This window comes from Gymnoscopelus braueri, assembly GCF_963280865.1.
Source record: "Gymnoscopelus braueri genome assembly, chromosome: 3".
In the NCBI taxonomy this organism is placed as follows: domain Eukaryota; kingdom Metazoa; phylum Chordata; class Actinopteri; order Myctophiformes; family Myctophidae; genus Gymnoscopelus; species Gymnoscopelus braueri.
The window spans coordinates 28,556,950-28,580,479 of record NC_137612.1 but is presented as its reverse complement, the minus strand read 5'-3'; the positions used below and the strand labels follow the sequence as shown (position 1 = coordinate 28,580,479).

General features: G+C 42.4%; 1 protein-coding gene across 2 annotated transcripts in view; it reads right to left on the bottom strand.

Annotated features, from left to right (window-relative positions):
- Positions 1–1,827: 1,827 nt before the first annotated feature.
- LOC308082763 (paxillin-like) overlaps positions 1,828–23,530 on the bottom strand; it is a 45,459-nt gene continuing 23,756 nt past the window's right edge. The window contains exons 2-11 of one of the 2 annotated variants that reach the window (XM_080424764.1): positions 21,409–21,599; positions 20,496–20,581; positions 19,222–19,361; positions 16,999–17,200; positions 15,869–16,013; positions 10,339–10,497; positions 7,946–8,119; positions 6,420–6,501; positions 5,490–5,638; positions 1,828–4,941 (exon numbers count right to left, since the gene is read on the bottom strand). In XM_080424764.1, the coding sequence (XP_080280890.1) occupies positions 4,675–4,941; positions 5,490–5,638; positions 6,420–6,501; positions 7,946–8,119; positions 10,339–10,497; positions 15,869–16,013; positions 16,999–17,200; positions 19,222–19,361; positions 20,496–20,581; positions 21,409–21,599 (1,595 nt within the window). In that variant the 3' untranslated portion in view covers positions 1,828–4,674. Of the gene's footprint in view, positions 4,942–5,489; positions 5,639–6,419; positions 6,502–7,945; positions 8,120–10,338; positions 10,498–10,529; positions 12,027–12,366; positions 12,643–13,913; positions 15,393–15,868; positions 16,016–16,998; positions 17,201–19,221; positions 19,362–20,495; positions 20,582–21,408; positions 21,600–23,530 lie in introns of those variants that run through there. The other variant, XM_080424763.1, reaches the window with a different exon arrangement.

The window sequence follows — 23,530 nt, the reverse complement described above, 5'->3', positions numbered from 1 at the left end:
AACGGGCCCCTGTCCCCTGTGTACGTTGCAGACTGGCTCTCGTTTAGACAAACACACACTTTTTATCTGTTATGTGTGTATAACTCTATGCTGATGAGCTAGTGGCACGGAGGAGTAACGGGAGCAAATTACCTGCCGGTGGCCATTACAAGTGGCTTCATAACCATAGCCTGGTAAACCCTCCCTCCGGAAATCTCAATTCTATTTGATTCCTGGAGTGAGTCTGGCATGAACCGCCTCTATGCAATATTGGCTGTGTTTATGCCAAACGGCCGCGCCTATCAGCGTCGTCGCACATCGTTCTGTGATTGACAGCTTACGTTGGCCAATCAGGTGGCGAGTTCGAGTGAGCCCAAAACACGAACGGCAGCCATCTTTTTCTGTGGGCAGTTTTCTCCGCTATTTTTTTACTTCAAAAAGCTCTCTAACTTCTATTTTGAGGCATGGAATTTACTTATAAGATATCGTTTGGATAGAATGTAGTTGTTTAACTTCATATATGTGGTCAATTAATCATGACAAAGCCTATTTAAAAAAAAATAATTAGAGAACCGGTAGGGGCGGGCAGTGACACCATTGTACCCGAAAAAGGCAACCCATTTTGGGTATGGCTGTCTCAAAAGTCCCGTCGCGTCACATTAAGACTGGTGAACTGCTGATTGGCTGAAGGGGAAAAATTATCATTGGCTGAAGGGGTTGTCAGTCAACGGTATTACTCCCGCCCAACTCCAGCACAGCCAATATTGCAGACAGGCGGATCAGGCCAGACTCACTCCTGAAATGAAATGGAATTGAGATTTCCGGAGGGAGGGTTTACCAGGCTATCATAACCAGGCCAACAGCACTTCTTCCCCATCTTTGAATGAATGCTTAGAGCCTTCTCACCCACTCTGTTGCTCTTGCCCATGGACTACTCCACTGGTGCCCAAACAATGGGTCGGGACCCATTTTTATGGGTTTGCGAGTAAATATCCCCTTTTTTTGTTGCCTATATTTTCTTTTTATTTCAAAAGATTTAAAAAAATGTAAAAGGAAAAAAAAGAGTCAGGTCAGTCCCTATAGTTCAAGTCTATTTACAGTATGCCGTCCCCCACCTTGATTTATTTTCTTTTTTGCCTGTCGTCAGGGATTTAAACCATAATTTATTTACCAGGCCTCTATTTTTGTAACCTTGACAAATGATGCAATAAAAGTTTGTGTTTAATTGCTTTACTCAAGTTTCAGTTGAAGTTTGATTTTAATATCGTACTGAAATGAATGGGAAACATCTGGAAAATGGTCAGCGATAATGCCAAGTATACAGTGAAACAGTCGATAAGCTAAATACTGTATGCCAGACCAATGGTATGGTCCACTAGGGCCAGGTGATAAGGACAAAATCAAACATCAAAATGTTTAACCAAATAACTATTGTGATGATAATGTATTTGTGACAATGATTTATATATAGATATATGGAATCAAAATTAGCTGCTCTACGAGCTGGTTGGTTTGATATTTTTTCTAGTTTTAAAATTCTTTGAACATTTCTACCACATGAGCTTTTCAGCCGTTTCTTGACAGCGTTGGCACTATGGAGCCCCTTTTGAATTGCACTGTAATCACGTAATGCCAGCAGCCGAGGTGTCCAGGCAGAATGGTTGGGTCCACGATGACGATTGTGCTCTCCAACATACACATTTTGGGATGGGGGGGCTGGTGAAAACCAGAACTTTTAAGATGTCTTTATATAATTTTACTGTACACACATTTCACAAACAGCATTTGTCTCTGATTTGAATTCATAGGACATAAGAAACGGGTAAGAGAAAAAAATAATGCCAGTGATGCCAGAAATAATTTTATTTTCAGCAGTCATTAAATCAGTAAACAGGATCCACACAGGCTTAAAATCATGGCACTTGAGAAAATTTAAAGGGTGAATGATCACAAGAATATGCCTCCATTTACAGAGGGAGATTCACTGAAAGTCAGAGGCTTTGATTTTCCATAACGGAACAGAAAAAGCAATATTTGTAAAGAAAAATACTACAAGACCATAAATAAAATAAGCACAAATCAAATTACAATCCACATTTAGTTGCAGGGTTAAACACAGTTGAAGTATAGGTGCAACGGTTGAATTCCAAGTGTTCCTAACACCCCCAAAACGCACCTGTAGCCCTTGATCAAGTATAGAATGTAGATGCACCTGTGAATGGCTTGGTGCAGTATAATTGTTTGGCTAGAATGAAATATTTTGTTAAGATTTAAACTTGTAATATTCTCCGGGGAGACAATTTGGAAATCAGCACAAGATGCACCACAGCAGGTTATATCTTCCCTGGCAGTCAAACTTTAAAGGCTTAACCACACGAATGACTGAAGATTCCACAGTGTATAAGACAACATTGCATTGACATAGGAATTTGGCACACGCACACATATTTTAAGTAAAGACACTAAGACAGGAACTGAAATAACTAAAAAGGTACACTGTGGATTAGCTCAACCCCACAAGCCAATACGTGATTAAAGGTGTCACTGAAAAGGATAAAATGAACAAACTATGGACAAAATATCACGCCATGTTTCAGATGCAACGTTACAAAGACAAAATAGTAAAATAGTGTATGGTGAAATGAGCAATGACATCTTATGATAAAAGCTCAGTCCTGGCCTTACTGTATATCCTTGCAATCTGATTCCTGACCAGCCAATAGAAACATCCAGCTGTCAGTGATACTGGCCACTGATCTGGGATGCAGGAAACATTTCACAGTAGGATCAGGGTTCATCGATCATGATAAAAAATATTGAGGGCTAAATGTTTTGTTTTCAGACACTTGCATTCCAAGCTGGTGCATGTGTATGTATGGTATATAAAGGTCAGACAGTTTGTTTATATGCCCATAGAGCCAGCTCTTTGCATATCAATGAGCTTAACGAGCTCAAAACATTGACCTAAACGGTGACAAAACACAGTTCTGTCACAGTCTAGCATATAACAGTTATATAAATTCATATTCTGATTGTTATAGCAACTGGCAGCAAGTGTGACAAAATCCCAGATAGGGATCGCTCCAGATAAAATACATGTAACCTGCTTCCAATCAAGCACACTGCAAATCGAATAATGCATTTGATCATAAAGCACGTTTTAACCCTCGACTCAACTAGAGGCAATGAGGCTGTGAAATAAGCCCAATATATTTCACGATAGTCAAATAACATACGTGACCAAAAGTTTGAAGTCTTGTTGATTCTTAATGATTTATAAGACTTAGGAAAAGACTGGTATACATGTGGACAGGTGCAGTAGTATCCCAAATCTTTACTTTTAAGCTGGAGCCAGGAAATCACTCCAGGCCAGCATTTTGGCTTGTTTAAAAACAAACTACACCAAATGTTAAACATGTATAACCATTATATTTATCTACATAGTGTATATATATACACATTTATTATCGACATACCCTTTATCAGACCCTTAATTTTTTACATAATATTGAATCTTCTTATGTAGGCAAACAACATAAATCAAGGCAGCAGTAAAGAAGAAGTTATTACAGGGATGAAAAGTGTTGAGCATGTGAGTTAAGTTGCATGCTTTATACCTCCCTTATGAGATGTCAGCAGTATAAATCTTGACTGGTGAACAGTTTGAGGATTATTGCAAGAGAATCAGATGTGGTTTAGTTGAAACATTGTTCACAAAAGCACCAGTCCCTCTTTACTGTACCACTGATGCAAACAGCAACATTTGTATTTCTGATACGGTAACTAGTGAAAATTGAGAATGTATCTGGTTTTGTTTCCATAGGAAAAGCTTAGAAAAACAGGACCTGATATTTTGAGCACACAAAGTTGTAAAATGCACTTTTGGAAGTCTGAGTGAGAGATCTTCATGAGTTTGAGCTTTACTGTAAATAACCAAGGAAAAATAGAGAGGAAAGACTAACAAAATAAACCAGATTTAATCTCCTGCATTTGTGTGTGTGCACCCAAATGGGTCTTTATGCGTATATTAGCAATGGCACCTCAATAAGTTTTGAAACTAGAAAAATACATCTGTATAGTAGATTATTCCAACACTCGCAGGCCAAACACTACTCAACACTGCCTTAGATGTTTTAGAATTCAATGTAAACGCTTTGTGGTCCATGCAACTGACTGTGACACGCAGCTGTCTCAAACCGTTATAATCACCCTTGACCTAGGCTGGTCACATGATGCAGGGTCTGGCCCTGGGATAAGGGGGGAAAGAACACAATTTACAAACCATGGCTCTGAGCAAGACTAAAACACTACTCATTCGCTCTCTCTCTCTCACTCACACACGCACACAAAAAACACATAGGGGGATTAGATTCTTATTTTTTTGCTTCACATAAAGAAATTATTTAGCATATCAAAAATCTCTTTGGGCTCTGTAAAAAATCTCTGCCCTGAAAGATTGGACAGGCAGCTAAGTCCCTTCAGTAGCAAAGAGTCAGTGTCTGGGACTTTAGTTTCATCAGATCTGATCCACCACTCCATGTGGTCTTCTGTCCAAAACACTACCCCAATCACACACCCCCCTACATGCTACACAGTGTACATACGAATATAGATGAATGTATGGAGGCTTTGACATCCATACGAACACATGTACACACACACACACACACACACACACACACGTACACACACACTCTAACTGAAGAGTTTAATGAAGCAGCCCTGGCAGTAGGGCTTGTCGTTCTGCTCCTTGAAGGTGCCCTTGTTGAGCTGTTTGAGGCAGAAAGCACAGACAAAGTGCTCCGGGTGGAACTTCTTGCCCATGGCTGTGATGCAGCGGCCTGTGATAGGCTTCTGACAGCCAGAGCAGAGTGAGCCACGGCGCTCATGGTAGTGGGCCTCGCAGTACGGCTGGCCCTCGTGCTCAAAGAAGCTGCCGTTGACAAACGGGATGAAGCACTCCTGCAAAAAAACACAAGATGGCCCATTCAGGTCTAACGCGAGAACGTCTAAAACCTAATGCTGTATGACATTATGATTATAGTCATACTAGACTATAATTATATAGTAGAACTTAAAAAGATGAACTATCAGATCAGTGGTTCACAACCTTTTCTGGATCAGGGGCCCAACTTTAAAGTCTCAAAAGCATTCGCGGCCCACCCATCTGACCACTTAACGGCAGCCGGGGTCAGTGCATTCTCAGAGCGTGTATATTTTAACGATCATTCAATCGATCGTGTTCCGGCTTGCATAAGTGGAACCAACGCAGTACACTTATATTATATAGTACCTATTTATCGCTATCACAACGATTACACATTCTTCAAGGTTTTAAAGAAAAAAAGATCAGACATTGTTTTGAACATTACTTTTTCATATTAATGTTAAATTAAGATTCGAATCGTATTTTTTTGCCAATGATTTGGGGGCCCACTAACAAAACCCTCAAGACCCACAGGTTTTGAATCGCTGTTATAGATGGTAGGTAGACACATGAAGCCACTCACCCTGCAAACAAAGCACTCAGGATGCCAAAGGGAATTGAGAGCTGAGATGTAGTTCTCCAGGATGGCACGAGCACAGCCACCACATTTAGGGGCAAACATGTCAAAATAGTCCTTTCTGCAGAACGCCTTTCCATCCTTCTCATGGAAACCTGCAGAGGAAAGACATGCGCCGACTCTTTACATGGTTTTAAAACAAATCACTTTCAATTATATTTTTAGGTTAAAGCTCTATATTCTGATAGTAATCATTGCTGGTGTTTGTTCAGTAATAGGGTTCTCCCCGTCTCTCCAGCTCCTTAATAAACAGGAAATACATTTTCAGATTAATTGCCAGTTTCATCCAATCAGGAGAGAGTACCCATTTATCAGCTTCAATTTCATAAGGATAAGGATAATTCCTTTTAACAGGACGTTCATGAAAGTCCTTGCGGGCTTGTTTCCAATGAGGGCCTGTGAGCAATTAGGGGTTAAGAGTCTTGCTCAGGGACAAATTTTATTTCATCGACACATATGCTGGCGTGGCCTGGAATCGTACCTGGGGCAACCAGGGCCTCTGGCTCCCTAGGCGGGCTCACTAACCACTCAGCTATGGCCGCCCCAAGTGTTCCAGTACTTTGGGAATATACAATAGTACCATTTAACACTTATTTTAACAACAGAATGTCACTTACTGCACTTTTAAAAACAACATATAATTCAACCCTGCAACTCACTCGGTTATCTACTATATACATCTCCCATCTCTTCAGCACAAGGCAGTTGTGGAAGAGAGGCTGTGGAATTCCCACACACAGGGTGCTAGTTTGTTAAAGGGCCTCATCTCAGTTCAATCACGTGTCCAAATCAATTGTAGTTTTACCAATACACAGATATGAATTATGTAAGCATGGTTTGGGATGATGAATATGTTGCTTCAGAAGTATTAGGTACCTTCTGGTCCAAAGAACGCTCCACACTGGGCACAGAAGAAGTGCTCTGGATGCCAGGTCCTGTCCAGTGCAGTCACCACTTTCTGTTACACAAAACATTGACAGGAGTCTATGATTAGACACTCGTTAACAGTTGACAACACACTGGCTCTCTTCTGCTAATCTGAATTTCCCTCAGGATCAATGAAGATTGATCGATCAGTCAGTCGATCATGATCTATTGATCGATGAGATCATCTATAGTATCTATCCATCCATCTCAATTTTGCATGACAGCTGCAATCCATAACATCCAGAAACAGTTAGAAGAGGTGTCCTATTTAATATAATGGAAGGAACCTATACCCCACAGCCAGCAGGGCAAGTGAACAGATTTGATTAAACTTGGAGTACATCTTTTGTCCACAAATGCCAGCAGAGGGCAGCAGAGTTTTAAAGAGAGCGCAAGGACAGGCAGAGTGGGAGGGGCTGGAATGCAAGGAGTGTTAGCTCATGTTTTCCAGTCCTGATAGTATTTCCTAGCAGCTTCAACTGTAAACACACATACATGTACTGTACATGCTATATGGACTATAGAGCAGAAGTTCCCACACTTTTCAGCTCAATACCTAAAAGATACAAAATTACAATATGCATTAACCACTTATGCCCTATTTGAAAAATAGCCAATCTACAAGCTCACAACGCTGAGTTGTGAGCTTGTAGATTTGCAGTTTTGTTTAGGTATTCTTTTTATTTTTGAAATATATATATATTTTTTTAAAGGAAACTGACAGAGAGAGAGAGATACAGAGAGAGTGAGTGTGTGTGTGTGTGTGTGTGTGTGTGTGTGTGTGTGTGTGTGTGTGTGTGTGTGTGTGTGTGTGTGTGTGTGTGTGTGTGTGTGTGTGTGTGTGTGTGTGTGTGTGTCACTATAGGACAGGGACGAGTGAGAAGGCAGTGACTCATGTTGGCCTTTCCCCAGGCAGGCCAAAGTCCACAGTCTGCTTCACTTCCCCTGTGTGTGTGTGTGTGTGTGTGTGTGTGTGTGTGTGTGTGTGTGTGTGTGTGTGTGTGTGTGTGTGTGTGTGTGTGTGTGTGTGTGTGTGTGTGTACATGTTGCTTGTCTAAACACAATAAAATACAATCTTTTTGAGCGACATGCCATGGTCGTGCAACCAAGTATAAATTAAGCCTAAGGGTCCATGTGGACAAAAGCTACTTCCCCTCCAATGCCCCCAGCACTCACTCTGTGTGTGTGTGTGTGTGTGTGTGTGTGTGTGTGTGTGTGTGTGTGTGTGTGTGTGTGTGTGTGTGTGTGTGTGTGTGTGTGTGTGTGTGTGTGTGTGTGTGTGTGTGTGTGTGTGTGTGTGAGAGCATATGACTAGAACAGATACAGTCTTAGTTGACCGTACAGATTTTTCCAGGTAGCCATTATTCCATTAGGCTTATGAATAAATAAACCACATCATCCATTTCCTCTATGGTGCATGCATTACACATCTCTGACTGTGTGTGTGCGTGTGCGTGTGCGTGTGTGTTACTAACATCCAGTATAGGTCCATTGCAGTAATGGCATCGTGGGGAGAACAGGTTGTGATAATCTTTCTCACAGTATGGTTGTCCATCTCGCTCAAAGAAGTTCTTGGAGCCTATCTCCTCCTGGCAGTGGGTGCACACAAAGTGCTCAGGGTGCCATGTCCTTCCCATGGCAGTTACCACCTGGCAACAGGGACACACAGGTCATTAGGTTAACCACTTGAGACCTGACATCTATATTTTGGCCAAGTCATTATCTAGGTAAAAAAAAAAATGCAGATCTACATGCTCAAAAAAATGCGAATCGACAAGCTCACGTTGTGAGCTGCAACACATTGTGAGCTTGTAGATCGGCCATTTTTGTCACACAACACCTTCATATTCTGTATAAACCAGGCCTGAAGTGGTTTAAATGTGCAGGAAAAAACAAGACAACTCAGTTTGAAACGCCCAAGAGGCAAAGTGATGGCATCACAGCACGGCATCTTCCATGATGTTAAAAGCCCATTTTGTAGTTTGTTTTCCTGTACAGGTTTAAAACTACAGAAGGTTAGAAACATGGCAGGCTGACCTTGTACTACACTGCGATATAAGCAATATAAGCAACACAGCTCCAGCTGGTAAAACTAATAATAATGGGTGTGTTAGATTTAGGTGTGCCAATGAGCAGGCATCGTCAGTAATTGACAATATCGTCAATGCTTGCACATTGGCACACCTAAAACTAGGAACAAGTCCGTTTTATTAGCTGTGGCTGCGTTGCTTACTAGCCTGTCATGTTTTTACCCATCTGTAGTTAGGGAAACGCAATAGAAATCCGTCCTCAGGTTTCATGAGGTAGAGCGGCCATCTTGGAATGGGAAGGTTTCTAGCTCCTCCTGGCTGCGTGTCTAAGGTCTTGTTCAGGCTGGCAGCCCGAATCAAGCCCAAATCTGATTTCCTATCCAGATTGAAGTCGGACTGGCTTTATGTAGTCTGAACAAGACTAAGGAATGTGATTCAAATCTGATTAGCAAAAATCAGTTTCCATGTGTTTTTTTTTTGCTGTTCAGTCTTGATAAATCCAATCTGGATAGGCCAAAAATCGGATTTGGTGTGCCAGTGCTGAAGAGTACTTCAGTACTACACTCAAATTGTAACTTCTCCCAATGAACAGGTTGGTACCTTGCATGTTTGACTGACTCCACCACCACTGTGTGAATGTGTACCGCAATGGCATGTAATGTGTATATGTGCCGTTGCGTGTGCGAATGGGTGAATGTGGCTTTGACTTGGTGGAAAGACAAGAAAGGTGCCATGTAAATATAAACCATGACACTTTAACCATGCACATGAAACCGTGATTTTATACCTGCTGCAATTTCATGTGATTTTATACCTTTTGTTTTTATTTGTATTCATTAATTTATTTGTTAAACCACACGCATGAAACTGCCATTTTATATACAGGTACCTGCTGCTATGTTTGTATGCTGGATATGTTTTCCATAATGCATGAGAGGCGTTTCTGCCTTCCGTAGTGCCATCTATTCATTGCTATTTTTTCTTTTTTTTATCTTAATGTATGTATATTAGACTTTTATATTTGATGTCACTGTGCTTCCTGTTATTTGACATGCGTGTTATGTGTTCCTTGCCTCTCTAGCCTCTTCCTCCCTATTCTAACTCTCCCTTTAACTGCAATGCTGAGAGTTTGCACACATACATCATAATTTCACCCACTCTATTCCACCTGTTATCATGTGATGTGACAAAGTTCCAAGTACTTTCCAAGTTAATGCCAGTGGAATTCAGTTTCAGGGGGAAAGTTTCATTGCAACAGACCCAATGAGCTACTTTGTGCTTTCACTTGGTTTAATTAGTGTTTTCTTAAATATAATTTGATTGCCATACATGACCCATTCTTAGAATTCAGCATGCATATACTAGAGATAAGCTATTAGGGAGCAGCTTACAGTGACAAGGGCTATAGAGCATTAGTACCGATGGTCATTATCACAATATGTGTGTCTTTCTCGTCTTGTGTGTCTTTAGACAGGCACTATTTGACTGACACATCAAAATCTCACATGTGTCATCTTTAAGATTTCACATTCATACATTTGCCAGTTGCCACAAGCATACATTAATTAAATGCAGGAAGCCCTATTATGCATATTATATAAGCTTGCACTGTTTGGTAGGCAATCACATTAAAGCAAAATTATTCATAGACTGGGGGGCCTGAACTATCAGCAAATACATGCAGACTATAAGCCTAAAGTGCATATTCATTCACCATATCCTTTTGCACTAGCATAAGCTAGGACAAAACTATCTAGAGTACTTTTTAAATCTATGGTGTTGAATTAAGCTTAACTGCACAAAAACGTTACATGTATACATGACTGTATGTCACTCACCTGGCCCACGATGGGCTTCTTGCAGGCCCCACACACACCCTTGGCCACAGTCTGGACTCCCAGTCTATTGAGGTCAGATTGCAGGCTTCCCAGCATGTTGTCTAGTTTGTTGGCTGGTTTTGGGGGGCCAGTTGGTGACGTCTTCCCCTGGGACTGGATCTGATGGAGGCGGAAGACCAAAATGGTTTTGTTACTGATGATCATGGCGGGTGGAGAAAACGGGCTGTGATCATTCCGACACTGTTTACATGACAACACACCGAAGACGAAAATGATCAAACCCATTTTGGTCTCCATGTCTCTGATGATTGCTTTCTAACATCACGATCTGTAGTATGGAGTATGTGTGTGTGTGGTAAACATTGGGTAAAGTGGTGCAGGACGTCTCAGATGGTATGGTTATTGGAGCTACATGACCCCGTCACATTCCACTGAGGGAAAAAATAGCATCTCTATGGTCCATATATTCTCACACACTTAAGTATATGTACACACACACACACACACACACACACACACACAAGACAGTAAAATGGTCCAGCGTCTAACCTGATCTTTAATCTATATAACATGGCAATGTCTGCTCCATAGGCATCCACCGTCTTTAGTTAATCTGTTTTATTATTTTTTGTTAGAAACAGATTTGACATTTCCCTTTCACAGAGACAAATGTGTCCACAAGCAAGTGGGCCCTGTTGACGGAAGACCTGGAGGAGGTGTAAAAACAGTGATGGTAACTGCTCTGTCATGTACCAGATTAGGTTTCGGTTGTGCTACAAGCCTCCCATTCCTTCACATGGCAGGATAGTTAGTATGGCTGGGGAAATAGGAGGCACTCCCTGTTCCCCCTTATCCTTTCATCCAAGCCTTTCAACTCTCTACTGCTGCCCTGATCTGAAAACACCGGCCTGTGGCGCCGCCAGACCTCAGGCTCAGAAAATGGAGAGCAGCTCAGTCTCCAGCCAGAAATGTCAGCCACGCTCGTAACCTGGACAGAATGGGCTTCACACAAAGCCTAAATGAGACCCACCGCTACCGTGTAGCATGACTGGAGATCAGCAGCTGCAAATAGAACCAGTCGTCAGACAGGCTCCGGCACACTCAAAATGCAACTCGAAACTCGAATGCTTAGATCAGAGCTAAATGAGCACTAAACACACTCATTGACCAGCACAGGACCATTTTTAAAGTTCTTATACTCTAAAACAGAAAGACAACAGTTGGACAGCATCAGAGTTTGACACAAGGTGGTGAAATGAAAAGCAAAGGCAGGACAGTATGAGGTAGACAGTGAGGGAAGAGTGACAGAGAAAATGAGAAAGAGAGATTTCGGTCCATGCCTGTATCGGTGGAAAGATGGGGTCGTACTCAGTCTGACAGCCCACCGACACAAAAACCTTGGGTGGGGGAGGCGGTGTGACAGGCTTGGGAGGGGGGCTGGGTGATGGGGGGGGCTGAACAGGGGGAGGAGTGGGTTCCTTAGGGGGTGGAGTAGGCTCGCGGGGAGGAGGAGTTGGCTCCTTCGGGGGAGGTGGGGTGGGTTCTCGAGGAGGAGGTGGGGTTGGAGGTGGAGGGGGAAGAGGAGGGGGTGTCTCCTTCACTGGGGGAGGTTTTTTGGGTGCTGGGGGAGACTGTGGAGGGGGGAGGACTTTTCTCTGCGGAACAGGTGATTCAGGGGGGATGATGATCTGGGAGAAACACAAGGAAACAGACAGCAGAAAGACGAGACGCAAGAGAAGAGAAACAAGCACAGGAGTCAGCATTAAGACGACTAGGAATGAAGGATATGTTGAATAGGAGAACAGGCACCATTACCTGAACAGGTTAAACTAACCGCCAGTGATATAAGAAACTTATACAACTAAATTACATGATCAACCAACTTAATAAAAGACTGCTATTAAATCATCTGACCAAAGTCCAAATGTATTTAGCATCGGATCAAACAAACTTGAATGAAACTATCAAAAGCAGATATGATGTTGTCCCCGAGTGACCGATTGCTCCTGCCGTGTCTCAAATCTCTACCTTATCCACAGATGGAGGGACCCACTCCTCCCGCGTTCGCTGTGGGTTGGACATGACGATTACCCCTTCCGTCAGCCAATCGTCTGGCTGCTGCTTGCGCCGGCGCTCCACCACACGCCCAGGGATGCCCAGTTTCTTCTGAAGTTCCTCGACGAGACGGTCCTGCGAGTTGGTCTTGTTGACGATGATGGGCCCCATTTTGCGTCGTAACAGTCCATCCCGGAACATCGGGTGCACATTAGAGGTCTCCTTGGTGCGGCGGATAACTGACTTAAGCTGGAGAGCGGACGATAAGGAGTCGTGGGTGCCGGGGATGCGTCATTCACACTGATGTGCATGTTGGGTTGCAAGCACAGGCAGGACAAGCCCATCACAGGATCCCTGTCACTGCAAGTTCTGGCTGCTGAGCATGTTTGTCAAAATGCACTAGGTTTGGGAAAAGTTCCCTTATCCACTATTATTGTCACAGAAGCCTACTCCCATTCCAAATCCATTCGCTAGTATCTATAGCAAGGCATGCTGGATAATTGAAATCAAGGCAACATGTATTCACAACAAAAACTGAGGCGTTCATATCTCTTAGCTGCTCATGCTAAAGGCAGCAGAGAGTGGAGAATCACATTGTTATAAGGCTGTAGTATGTCACTGTGGTGAGCAATGAACATACTGTTTACATCATCCGTCTGTTGCATAAAAATGAAAAGCCAAGCCCTGATGAATAACACAGACACCTTATGCAAGTAGAGACGTGCAGACATCTTTCAGCAAAGCTTTTAAAATCAGTCATGATAGCCTTATAGCTTCTCTACTAACATATCATTCTGCCTCAAGCTTTTTATAGTCACTAAGCAATGGGGAAAAGGCACACTTCATGCACCACACCTCAAGCATAGAAGATGCTTTGTCCATTTGAACGTTTTTACAGCTCCTTGTGTATTTGTAGCATCTGACCTCCCAAAATAAGCATGTCCTCTGACATAACATTGATCAATCTTGAAACCCCGTAATAATTGTTATTGAGGGTTATTGTTTCGGCCCCATTGGATGTGATTGTCTGTCTTGAGAATGGATCGACAAATCTTCGGAGAACTTGTTGGGAATAATCATTAGGCTGCTCCGAAGAGATTATTAACTTTTGGGTCAAAAAGGTCAATAGTAAAGGTCACAATCAAGGTCAAGTAAAAAATCTAGAACGGATGGGCACTTTTTCATTAAACTTGGTGGGAATGATCAGTTAGCTGCCCTGACGAGATTATTAACTTTTGGGTCCTGACCTTTGGTTAAGGCCAACATGAATAATCTTAGGTGGACATGGCAGATGTTGAAAAAAGCACTCTACTGTCTTTTTAGTTTAAAATGCAATTAATATCCGGATAATTAACTAATGAATCTGCGTCACACTTATTAGTGTTTACTACACTGTTGGTGTCAACAGCGGATTAAATGTTTTGCAACAGGTCTAATAATGGAAAAACCAAATGGGGCCAGGAATGCTTCCAATCCTGTGCCAGTAGCTTATTTTGGGAGACCCTAGATGCGCCTCCTACTTGGCCAGATGCAGATAGTCGCTCCACAGCAGACGGCTGCTGCGTTGGTAGGTCCATGATTACATCTGGCGTCCCGGGGCAGGTAGAGGGAGTCGGACAGTCGTCCATCCAGCTGCACTCAGTCATGGGTGTCAGTGTCCCATCTCGGCTAAGGCTAGGATAAATCCCTTCCTCCTCCTCCCAAGTTCTGTCCTCATCTCCATATACAGAGGATCCTCCATACATGGACAGTGAAGAAGGAGGCTGGCTCTCCATGGAGTGCTCTCCTGCCCCCTCCACTTGTGATGTGTTAAAGGCCAAGAGTTTGTCCAAGGCATCGTCCAGTAAAGGTTCTCGGCATGGCCAGCTTAAACCCAGAATCTCGTCTGCCTGGTTTTCTTTAGGAACAGGGGACTGGCTACTTGGTGGTAGAGTGGTCTGTGAAACTGGTGATGATGTGGGATTGGTATTGGCTGGAACTGTATATGTTCTTCTGATAACAGTTGGACTTTCTCTCCTTGGGACCGTCACTGGACTAGCACACTTTGAGACAGTTAATGGACTAGAAATCCTGGGAACTGTCACCAGGCTAGCACATTTTGGCACAGTTTCTGGACTCCTGGGAACCGTCATCGGACTAGCACTTTTGGGGATTGTTACAGGACTAGATATCCTAGGAAGTGTTAGTGGACTAGCACTCTTTGGAACAGGACTAGAAAGCCTAGGAACGGTCACCGGACTAGCACTCCTCGGAACGGGACTAGCACTCTTTGGAACAGGGCTAGAAAGCCTAGGGACTGTCACCGGACTAGCGCTCCTAGGAATTGGACTAGCACTCTTTGGAACAGGACTAGAAAGCCTAGGAACTGTCACCGGACTAGCACTCCTAGGAACTGGGCTAGCAGCCTTGGGGACTGTTAATGGACTCTTTGAAGGTGGAGAAGGGCTGGAGCACTTCATGTCCACTGGACTAGGACTTGTAACATGAACAGGGCTTGGACTTTTACAAACAGTAACAGGACTATTACTCTTAGGGACAGTAACTGGACTGAGGTCCCTGGCAACAGTAAGTGGACTTGAGCTTTTAATAGCCACGGTTTTAGTGATTGCTACATGAGTAGGGCTCTTGGTTCTAGTTTGATCGGGGGGCTTTAGCGGGCCGGAGACACTGAGGCTCTCCGCACTAGAGGTCACAGTAAGGACATTATCACCACTGTCATTGTGTTGGATCTCAGAATCCTGAGGGGTCTTGGATGCCGTCACCGGCACGGCGGTAGCAGTAGAAGAAGCTGGGGCTGAGCAGAGTACAGAACCGTCTTCATCTATATGAAGTTCTAGTGGGAGAGGGCTATAGGAGGGGCTGTTGTCACTGCAGGGCAGGGGAGCATCCACTATATGAGGGTTAATAGGTACAGCTGTCACCACTGTCTCAGCAGAATCAGCTTCAGTCACCAGTAAGGGGTCAGCTGTTTCCATATTCACCGACCATTGAGAGCCAGACTGGATAACGGGTGAAATGACCACAAAATACACATGGAGACATACACAATGGTAGAAAAGAAGAAAAGAACAAACAGATTGAGTCGGAAGAGAGTGGAAAGTAAATTTGTTCCATATACAGTATGCACATCGAGACAAGCTCCTCATCCGGCATATTTAAAAAGTAATATTAAATAAAGACCTAGGACCTGTTTGATGAAACAACTGTGTGCTGCCTCAGTAACTTAATATTCTCATTCTCCCACATTCTCTCCACTAGTGCACATAAAGAAAAGGAAAAACGGTATACTTCGAAAAAAGGTGATACTGGAATTCTTATCTAAAAGAGTGACAGCCGTGGCTATTCACTCATACATGCCAAGTAATCAACAATGTACACTAGAATTTGACATTCCACTTTCAATTTGAGAAACCTGATCCTGCATGTATGCCTTAGTTCGCTCCAATACATGTACCCTCTTCTGAGCCATACTCACATTGCTCTGGACTTTAAAATCAGACAGGGAGGCCATTAGCTCATCCAGCTCTCGTGTGGCAGAGGAGGCAGACATTCTGGCTTGCTGTTGTGCTGGTGTTTCCTCTTGTGCATCTAGTTCATCTGACACCACTAAAGGTGTGGGGCTACAAACAAACAAAACTTGGTCAGTCCTCAGGGTTCCTTTAATATCCATTTGTAACTCAGAGATATTTTTGGGTTAAAACAAAACGTTTTTGTTAAAAAGTTAAAGCTCTATATTCTGATGGTAATCATTGCTATAGATTGTTTGTTCAGTAACAGGGGCCTGTCCATCTCTACAGCTCCTTAGAAAACAAGAAATACATTTTCAGGTGGGACAGAAATTCATCAGCTACAATGTTATAGTGTTCCAGTTCTAATTTTGTCTGCTCATTTTCTATCATCACTACCAGTTTCCCTTGTTTAGCCTGTATCCTGTCTGAGTTCTCTCTCCTGATTGGATAAAATTGGTATCCTCACCTGAAGTTATTTTATGTTTACTTAAAGAGCTGGAGGGACAGGTAGACCCCCCCACCTTTAACCCATTTAGACCTGAGGTCGATTTTTTAAAACGCCTTCAAAATCTCTTAACATACGTTTTCTGAAAAACTTTTTTATTCAAAAAAATGTATAACAAAAGCATGTTGCTCTATACATAGGAACATCTAAAATTGCACAAATGCTTTCCTGGATTAAAGGGTATGAGAATGTATAGGCTTGCCAGGTCTGAATGGGTTAAATTAACCCATGAAGACCAGAAAAGCAACCACTTTAACCATTATTTTATACTTTGGCTATTCAAAAATAGCAGATATACAAGCTCATAGCTTGTAGATCTCCTATTTTTGAAAAATCATGAACATTTGTGCAAATCTTTGAATATATATATATATATATATATATATTTATTTTTAAAAAGAAAATTTGTAACTCAAATCTTTGCTTCTGGGGGGGTCCCTGGAACTCAATATTTTGAGATCACTGATTATATTATAGCAACATGTTTCAGAAAACTGTTAGGATCTAGAAGACATTTTGTAGAATCGACCTCAGGTGTTAATGGGTTAACGACACTACATAAAATAGCCTCTAATGCATGCTGGCTTCTACCTTCTACCGGGCGAGGGCACGGAACTCTCGAGCTCGTCTAGGAGGCTCTTGACGCTGGGTCGGACATCCTCGATCGCTCTGCCTGCGGCGTTACGCTTGGGCTTCTCCATAACGGGCGGAGGGGCCGTGCCCGGCGGAGAGACTCCATTCTCGTTGACGTAGTGGCTGGTTGTGCTTGGAGGCAGTGGCGGAGCAGCCTCCTCTATGACACAAAAGATCACATACATGGATTAGTGCTCGAGCATTAAAGCAGTGGTTCTCTCAACCTGTGGGTCGGGACCCCCACATGATTTTTGGGGGGTCCCCCCAGATGACAATGAAGTATCAATTTAAATGACTTTTAAGACCTTTTTAATACCAAAAAAAGACCATTACTGCATCAAAAGTAATCAACAAACTATACTATAAAAACTGGTCAAACATTGGCCAAATTGGCAAATATACTGTAATATAAGAAAGAGGTACAAATTTTGAAAATAGACTATCTACAAGTGCACAACGCATCGCAACGTGAGGCGTTGTGAACTTGTAGATCTGTTATTTTCATAATATTTATCTGTGGAACCGAGTCAAACAAAATGTAATGCCTCAACTCCTACACAACTCCCTCCACCCTGACAAGCACAAAAGTGATTGTCAGGGTGGAGGTGTCCCCTGTTAAAATATAATTGTTTTGGGGGGTCCCGGCCTGAAAAGGTTGAGAACCACTGCATTACAGTAGTTGCGTGACTCAAACTGCACCCGGTGTCTAACAGCAGAACTACAGGAGACAATCTGCTAATCCTCTCATTTGGGCGGAAACCTTGCATGTCCAAAACCATTGCTTTTCAGCAAATCGTTTGCCGTCGGGCAGAAACCCCTTTCCTCCATATTCTAACCTTTTGTTTGTTGTCGTAAATTAATGCCCTACTTGATCATACTACAGCGTCACGCAAAAGCAGCAAATCCACGAGCTCGGAATGCGCCACGAAGCGACACATTTTGAGCTTATAGACCGGCTATTCTTTGCCATTTTTTAGTAGGAGGTTTCCACCAGACAGAGACGAAATCTGATTCAATGTAGTTATTATTTAGTCACAAGCTCTTGTTAAAATAATACTTCTCCCAAGAAATGACTTTATTTCTATCGTTTACCCAGTCTGTGATGTCTTTGACTCGAGAATTTTTGTTTGTAAAACAGTGAATGAAGAATCAAAAAGTTAAGAAAAAACGTTCATAAAAAGTTGAAATGTGGAGATGCAAGGTTTCTGTCCGACAGCAACAAAACACAAGGTGCAGACAGATACGTCTATATATATATATATAAACACCAGGAAACATCATGTACGTTTGTAAGCAGATACTGTAATACAGTGGTTCTCAAACTTTTTCATGTCAAGGACCCCCAAAATGATATGCATTTGGCTGTGGACGCCCATTTTGATCCAGGGACCCCCAGAAGCAAAGATTTGAGTTACAAATGTTCGCTTGAAATATATATATATATATTCAAAGATTTGTACAAATTTTCAAGATTTTTCAAAAACAGCAGCTCCACAATCTCATAGCGTGGTGTATGAGCTTGTACATCTGCTATTTGTTAACACATCGACCGCCAGAGGTTAATCTCATAATGTACTCACCAGTGCCAAGGTGTTTTTGTTGTTTTTTTGTTTTTTTCATGTCGCCATAGATCTTGTTAAAATCCTTAAGATTGAGCTCTACACGGTCTGTTTACATCCGCGAGATCTCCCTGTATCTCCCAGTGAAGATCGCGTGTCAAACGGGGTATCCATGTTGTAGTTAGAGCGGATTACGTTAAACAGTGAAATGCGAGGAGAAAAAACTACAGGAAGAGAATTGAGTTTCAGTTTCGTCTGTAGAATGGGAGCGGGCGTGATCGTCAAAACCGGATCCCAAATAATTCTATTTCCGGTCATCAAACCGGAAACGGAAGTGGATCAAAAAAATTCCGAAAGTGCACCCGGACCGCGCATGCGCGAAAAGACCGCAGCCCGTAGGGCTACGGTCTCGGCGCTTAACAGTTGGATTTAACGGACCGTAGGACTACGTTCTTGGCGGTTAATGTGTTAATAACCAAAGTATACAATATGGAAAAAAGGGGTTAAAATGATTGTGACGCTTTATTAACACATTTTGCTGGGGACCCCCTTGTACCCCCCCTCCTCCAAGGACCCCTGGGGGTCCCCAGACCCCACTTTGAGAACCAATGCTGTAACGTACCTTCTATGGGAAAGCTAGGGGTGCTGTGCTGGACGGCATTGAGCTCCAGCAGCAGGAGGTCCAGCTCAGACAAGTTGCTGCCCAGAGGTGAGCTCATGGCAGCGGCCGTTGCCTCACTGCTCTTCTGCTTGTTGGGGAAACTATCAGAAACAGCACAGAGAAGTAATCCTTATTATCAACGTTAATTCAAACCAGTTACCAGATTGTAGTCAATGTCTCCCCTGTGTTAGGGAACCAAACTTCTACCGCTCCGTCTATAAAGTATCCCTGGCTTAGAGATATTGCGCTTATGACCTTCAGGCAACACTACTTCATCAATTAGTCTTACCCGACACCAGGGTCTATATGTCTCATTGGAAGAGTAGGGAGACCCACCTGCAACTCACTGCAGATGTACTACCGTAGTTATATTACTATATAATACTACTGTAGTTATGCAAGGGATAATTGACGGGTCGCCGTCATTATTGAGAAATAAATCCCGACAGGGTGATTAGGCACCGCCGCGTAACGGAGGTTCCTAATCACCGCTTATTACACGGCTACTTAATAAATAAAGAAATAAATTGACCCAAAAGTAACAATAAAACGAAGTATTTCCTTGCTTACGGCAATGAAAGTATTCCATAAGTGTTGCGCTGGCCGTCCGTCCAGCGTAACAATGTCGCCTCGTAAAACAAGGAAGTGTAGTGGATCAAATAGAATACATTTTCGCTTACTGCATCGTCTATTTCTCACTTGTTTTCAGTTTTTTTTTGTTGAGAGCAATGTTTAGTTGTAAATGACATTGTGTGTTTGTTTTCATGGCTGTCATGTTGGATAAGGCACAGAATCAAGCAGCGCAGATTGAGCAGGTGCTCTGAGTCTTTGATTAGACAGCGGTCTGTTATAGAGTTCATTATCAAGAAATAATACACAGCTGAATTCAGTGATTGACCAATCAGAATCAAGCGTTCAACCAAGCTGTGTAATAAATTGTATTAACATACTCTCTATGTTATACAGTACTACACAATTTCTAAAACTTGACCTTTATTTCAACATAATTCTATATCCATTCCATGTCCCATATTGGCATTCCCATAAAAAGGTTAATGTATTTGTACTGTAACTCACAGCTGATCCACAGCAAACAGTGTTAAAAAGCTAACTGATGAGAACAAAAGTAAAATTACAAAAACATGTGAATATCAATTACATTTTTCTCAAATCTCAGAAACATTACGTTTTTAGAGAATTAGGGTTGCTGCTAATCCATGTTCGGAATGTCCTACCTGTATACGTGGTCTTCTTCACTGAGGGGTTGGGTTGGACTGTTACTGTCCCGAGACCAAGGACTTATCTGAGCACAGCTGAGAGACTGATGGGACAAGATATTATATTAGATTGATTGATTGATTGAATACTTTATTAGACAGAAATGTAAACAGCACAAGGTACAGTCAGCCAGGCGTAGGCAGCCTTAGGCACGGGTGCCAACATTGGCACAGGGGAGGGTAATCACTGGCACACTGGCATAAGTCTGAGAGAGAGGATTTATTTTTTTCTTTTAATGTAGTCAATTAAATTAAGTCCCATCCTGCAAATAATTCTACACTCATTCAAACTCTGAACTCTGACTGGGAAGGGAGTCTGGGAGATAGGTGCGGTTATTGCACTGAGTCTAATGATCATTACATCCTGAAATATTTCAAAAGACGAAAACAATAAAAAGGTTGTTGACAATCAAAATCTGTTCCATTTTATTTTGATTCGGTGTCAATTAAATGTATGTTGATAGCACGCTGACTATAAAAAAAATAAAAACATGGCACTTCATGTCAAAAAGGTTGCAGACTCCTGATATAGGCTAAAAGGATAGTCCAGGGGTCTTGTTTCCATTGTGGTCCTATGATAGTATAATACCAGGTTTACACCTGGAATCCTTATTGACTGAATTATTCTTGTGAGTCATTGTGTTAAAGGTGGGTTATGTTTAAGGACATATAATGTAATGTATCGTTGTCTATTATATTATTTCGTAAACTATTATTTCGTTTGAAACTAATATTTTTCATATGCATATTGCTACAGATTGTAGAAGAAAATCTATTAAAAAAATGCAAAGGAAAGAGATGGGTTTGTGCTCTACTATTGCACAGGTCCATATGCCCATGAAGGCGTGTACACTATGTTTGTTTTTTTCACCTGTGTTTCCTCGAGTCCGTTCAAGGCCTGGTCAGAAGGCGGAGGTGGTACTGGGGGCGGAGAGCAGTCTAGGTCCTCCTGGTGGCCCTGACCTCCGGTGGGGAAAGAGTAGGCCGATTCGTCGGACAGGAACAGCGGCCGCTGCTTGGAGATGTGGGACGTTGTGGACTCAAGGTCCGCCAATAAAGCATCTAGAGAGGATCACAAAACATAGAAACGGTTCCATCACGTTGTTTGCTTAACCCATTAGAACCAGGAAAGCATTTTCAAATGGGGGTCCACGGTCAAAAACATTTAAAAAAAAAAGGTTTGAGAACAATTGATTTAGAGGACATTTGTAGTATCGGCCTCAGGTCTAATAACCATCGTCATCTTATAACCAAGGTACAAGATGGTTAAGATGGTTAACCATCTAATAACCAATAACCAACATATCAACGCTCATCGTCATTGCCCAGTGGGGCAGGGGTGATATGGACAAAATCAAATATCGTGGCATTTATGACCAAATACCTTAATGATAACTTATATCATGATATCTTGATATAGGTTCATATTGCCCAGCCAGCCCTACAGACCAGGTTGGAAACATGAAGGCATTATTGCCTCATCTAGCAGAGCTGCAAAACTTCTCACAGTTTTATATCTCAGCCTGTATATCATCAAGATCAGTGTTGTTATATACACGACCAAGACCAAAATGATTACAGTTTCTCTTAGTGTTGTGCTACTAGTGCTTCACACACACCCAACATTAAAATTAAGGACCACAAAAGAGCACCGTCCCAGGGGGTTCAACAGTGAAAACACAAGTTATGACTATAATATGTCATACGACCTCCAACCACAGGACCCGGAGGACAGAGAGAGCCCTATAGGCAATGGTTTTCCAGTGTTAAAATCTATTTCTTCTGTGATCAGCAGCACAGACTAACACTAACGGCATGGGAGGAGCAGCACAGTTGTTGTAACTCATGTCAGCACCAGTCCTTTGGTTACTCATTGACCTCCGTTTGCCAGGAGTCTTTGTTGATGCCTCTCAAAGACAAGACTGCCTGTCACACCCACCAACTACTACACATTACACAATGAAGTCCTATGTTAATTATACTCTAGCGAGTATAAAAAATGTACCCATGGGTCCATTTGGGTCCATGTTTGTTTACAGTTTCAGAGCTAAATTCACACTGAGATTTTTACTGTCTGTAGGCTATATACACGTGCAAACGGCTTCTAATATACAATTATTTATTATTCTGAATTAAACAGGGTAAGAAAACATCTTCTAGTTCAATAATTCTAACCAGTGGGAAGGAGGTGACACTTATGACAGTGTCGGGATTTAGTGAAGCACACACACACACATACAGGCTGTATTACTGAACACTGGGTCTATTTTAGCATCACTCACCAAAGCAGTGTTTAGTTTCTCCTGCAGAATTTCACAAGCATAACGACAAGACTCTAAATGAAGTAACTTACTCGCTATGACTACAAATGTCTCACACTTGAAGCAACAAAATAATGTGTTTGCTAACGGAAGATTTAACAGGATGCTAAATAAGTATTAACATGTATGTACAAAAGTTAAATTATTGCACCAGCATAAACGGTCAACAGTAAGAAGAAGCTACTTATCCACTGTTCTAAAAACCTCCAAACCCCGACAGGTGTGAAAGGAAAACTGTAAAGTTACAATGGTAAAGCTCCATCTCAACAACACAACACGGTTCATCGAACTATTAACAACATACAGTAAGTGGTGTTGGCTTCATCTCTCAAGCCATGCAAACCAAAATAACAGCAAAAGAATTACTTTCTGAAGTGCGACAAACAAGCCCTGCCGTACCGAAACTCCACAGTAGCACCCAGAAAGACAACACATCCGTAGAAGCAACAACGCACCTGTGAGACGTAGCCTAAGCCTACCTGTCAGAACCAGTACGTATATCCAACAAGCCCAGGGAGGAACATACCTGTCAGAACCAGCAGATAGATACACAAGCCCAGAGAAGGGGGGAATAAAAGCAGAAGGAGCGGGAACAGACTGTCTGCCAGGCAGGAACTGCCTTTCTTAACTCTACCATCAGCAGAGGGGAATGAGAGACCAGGGGGACGGAGC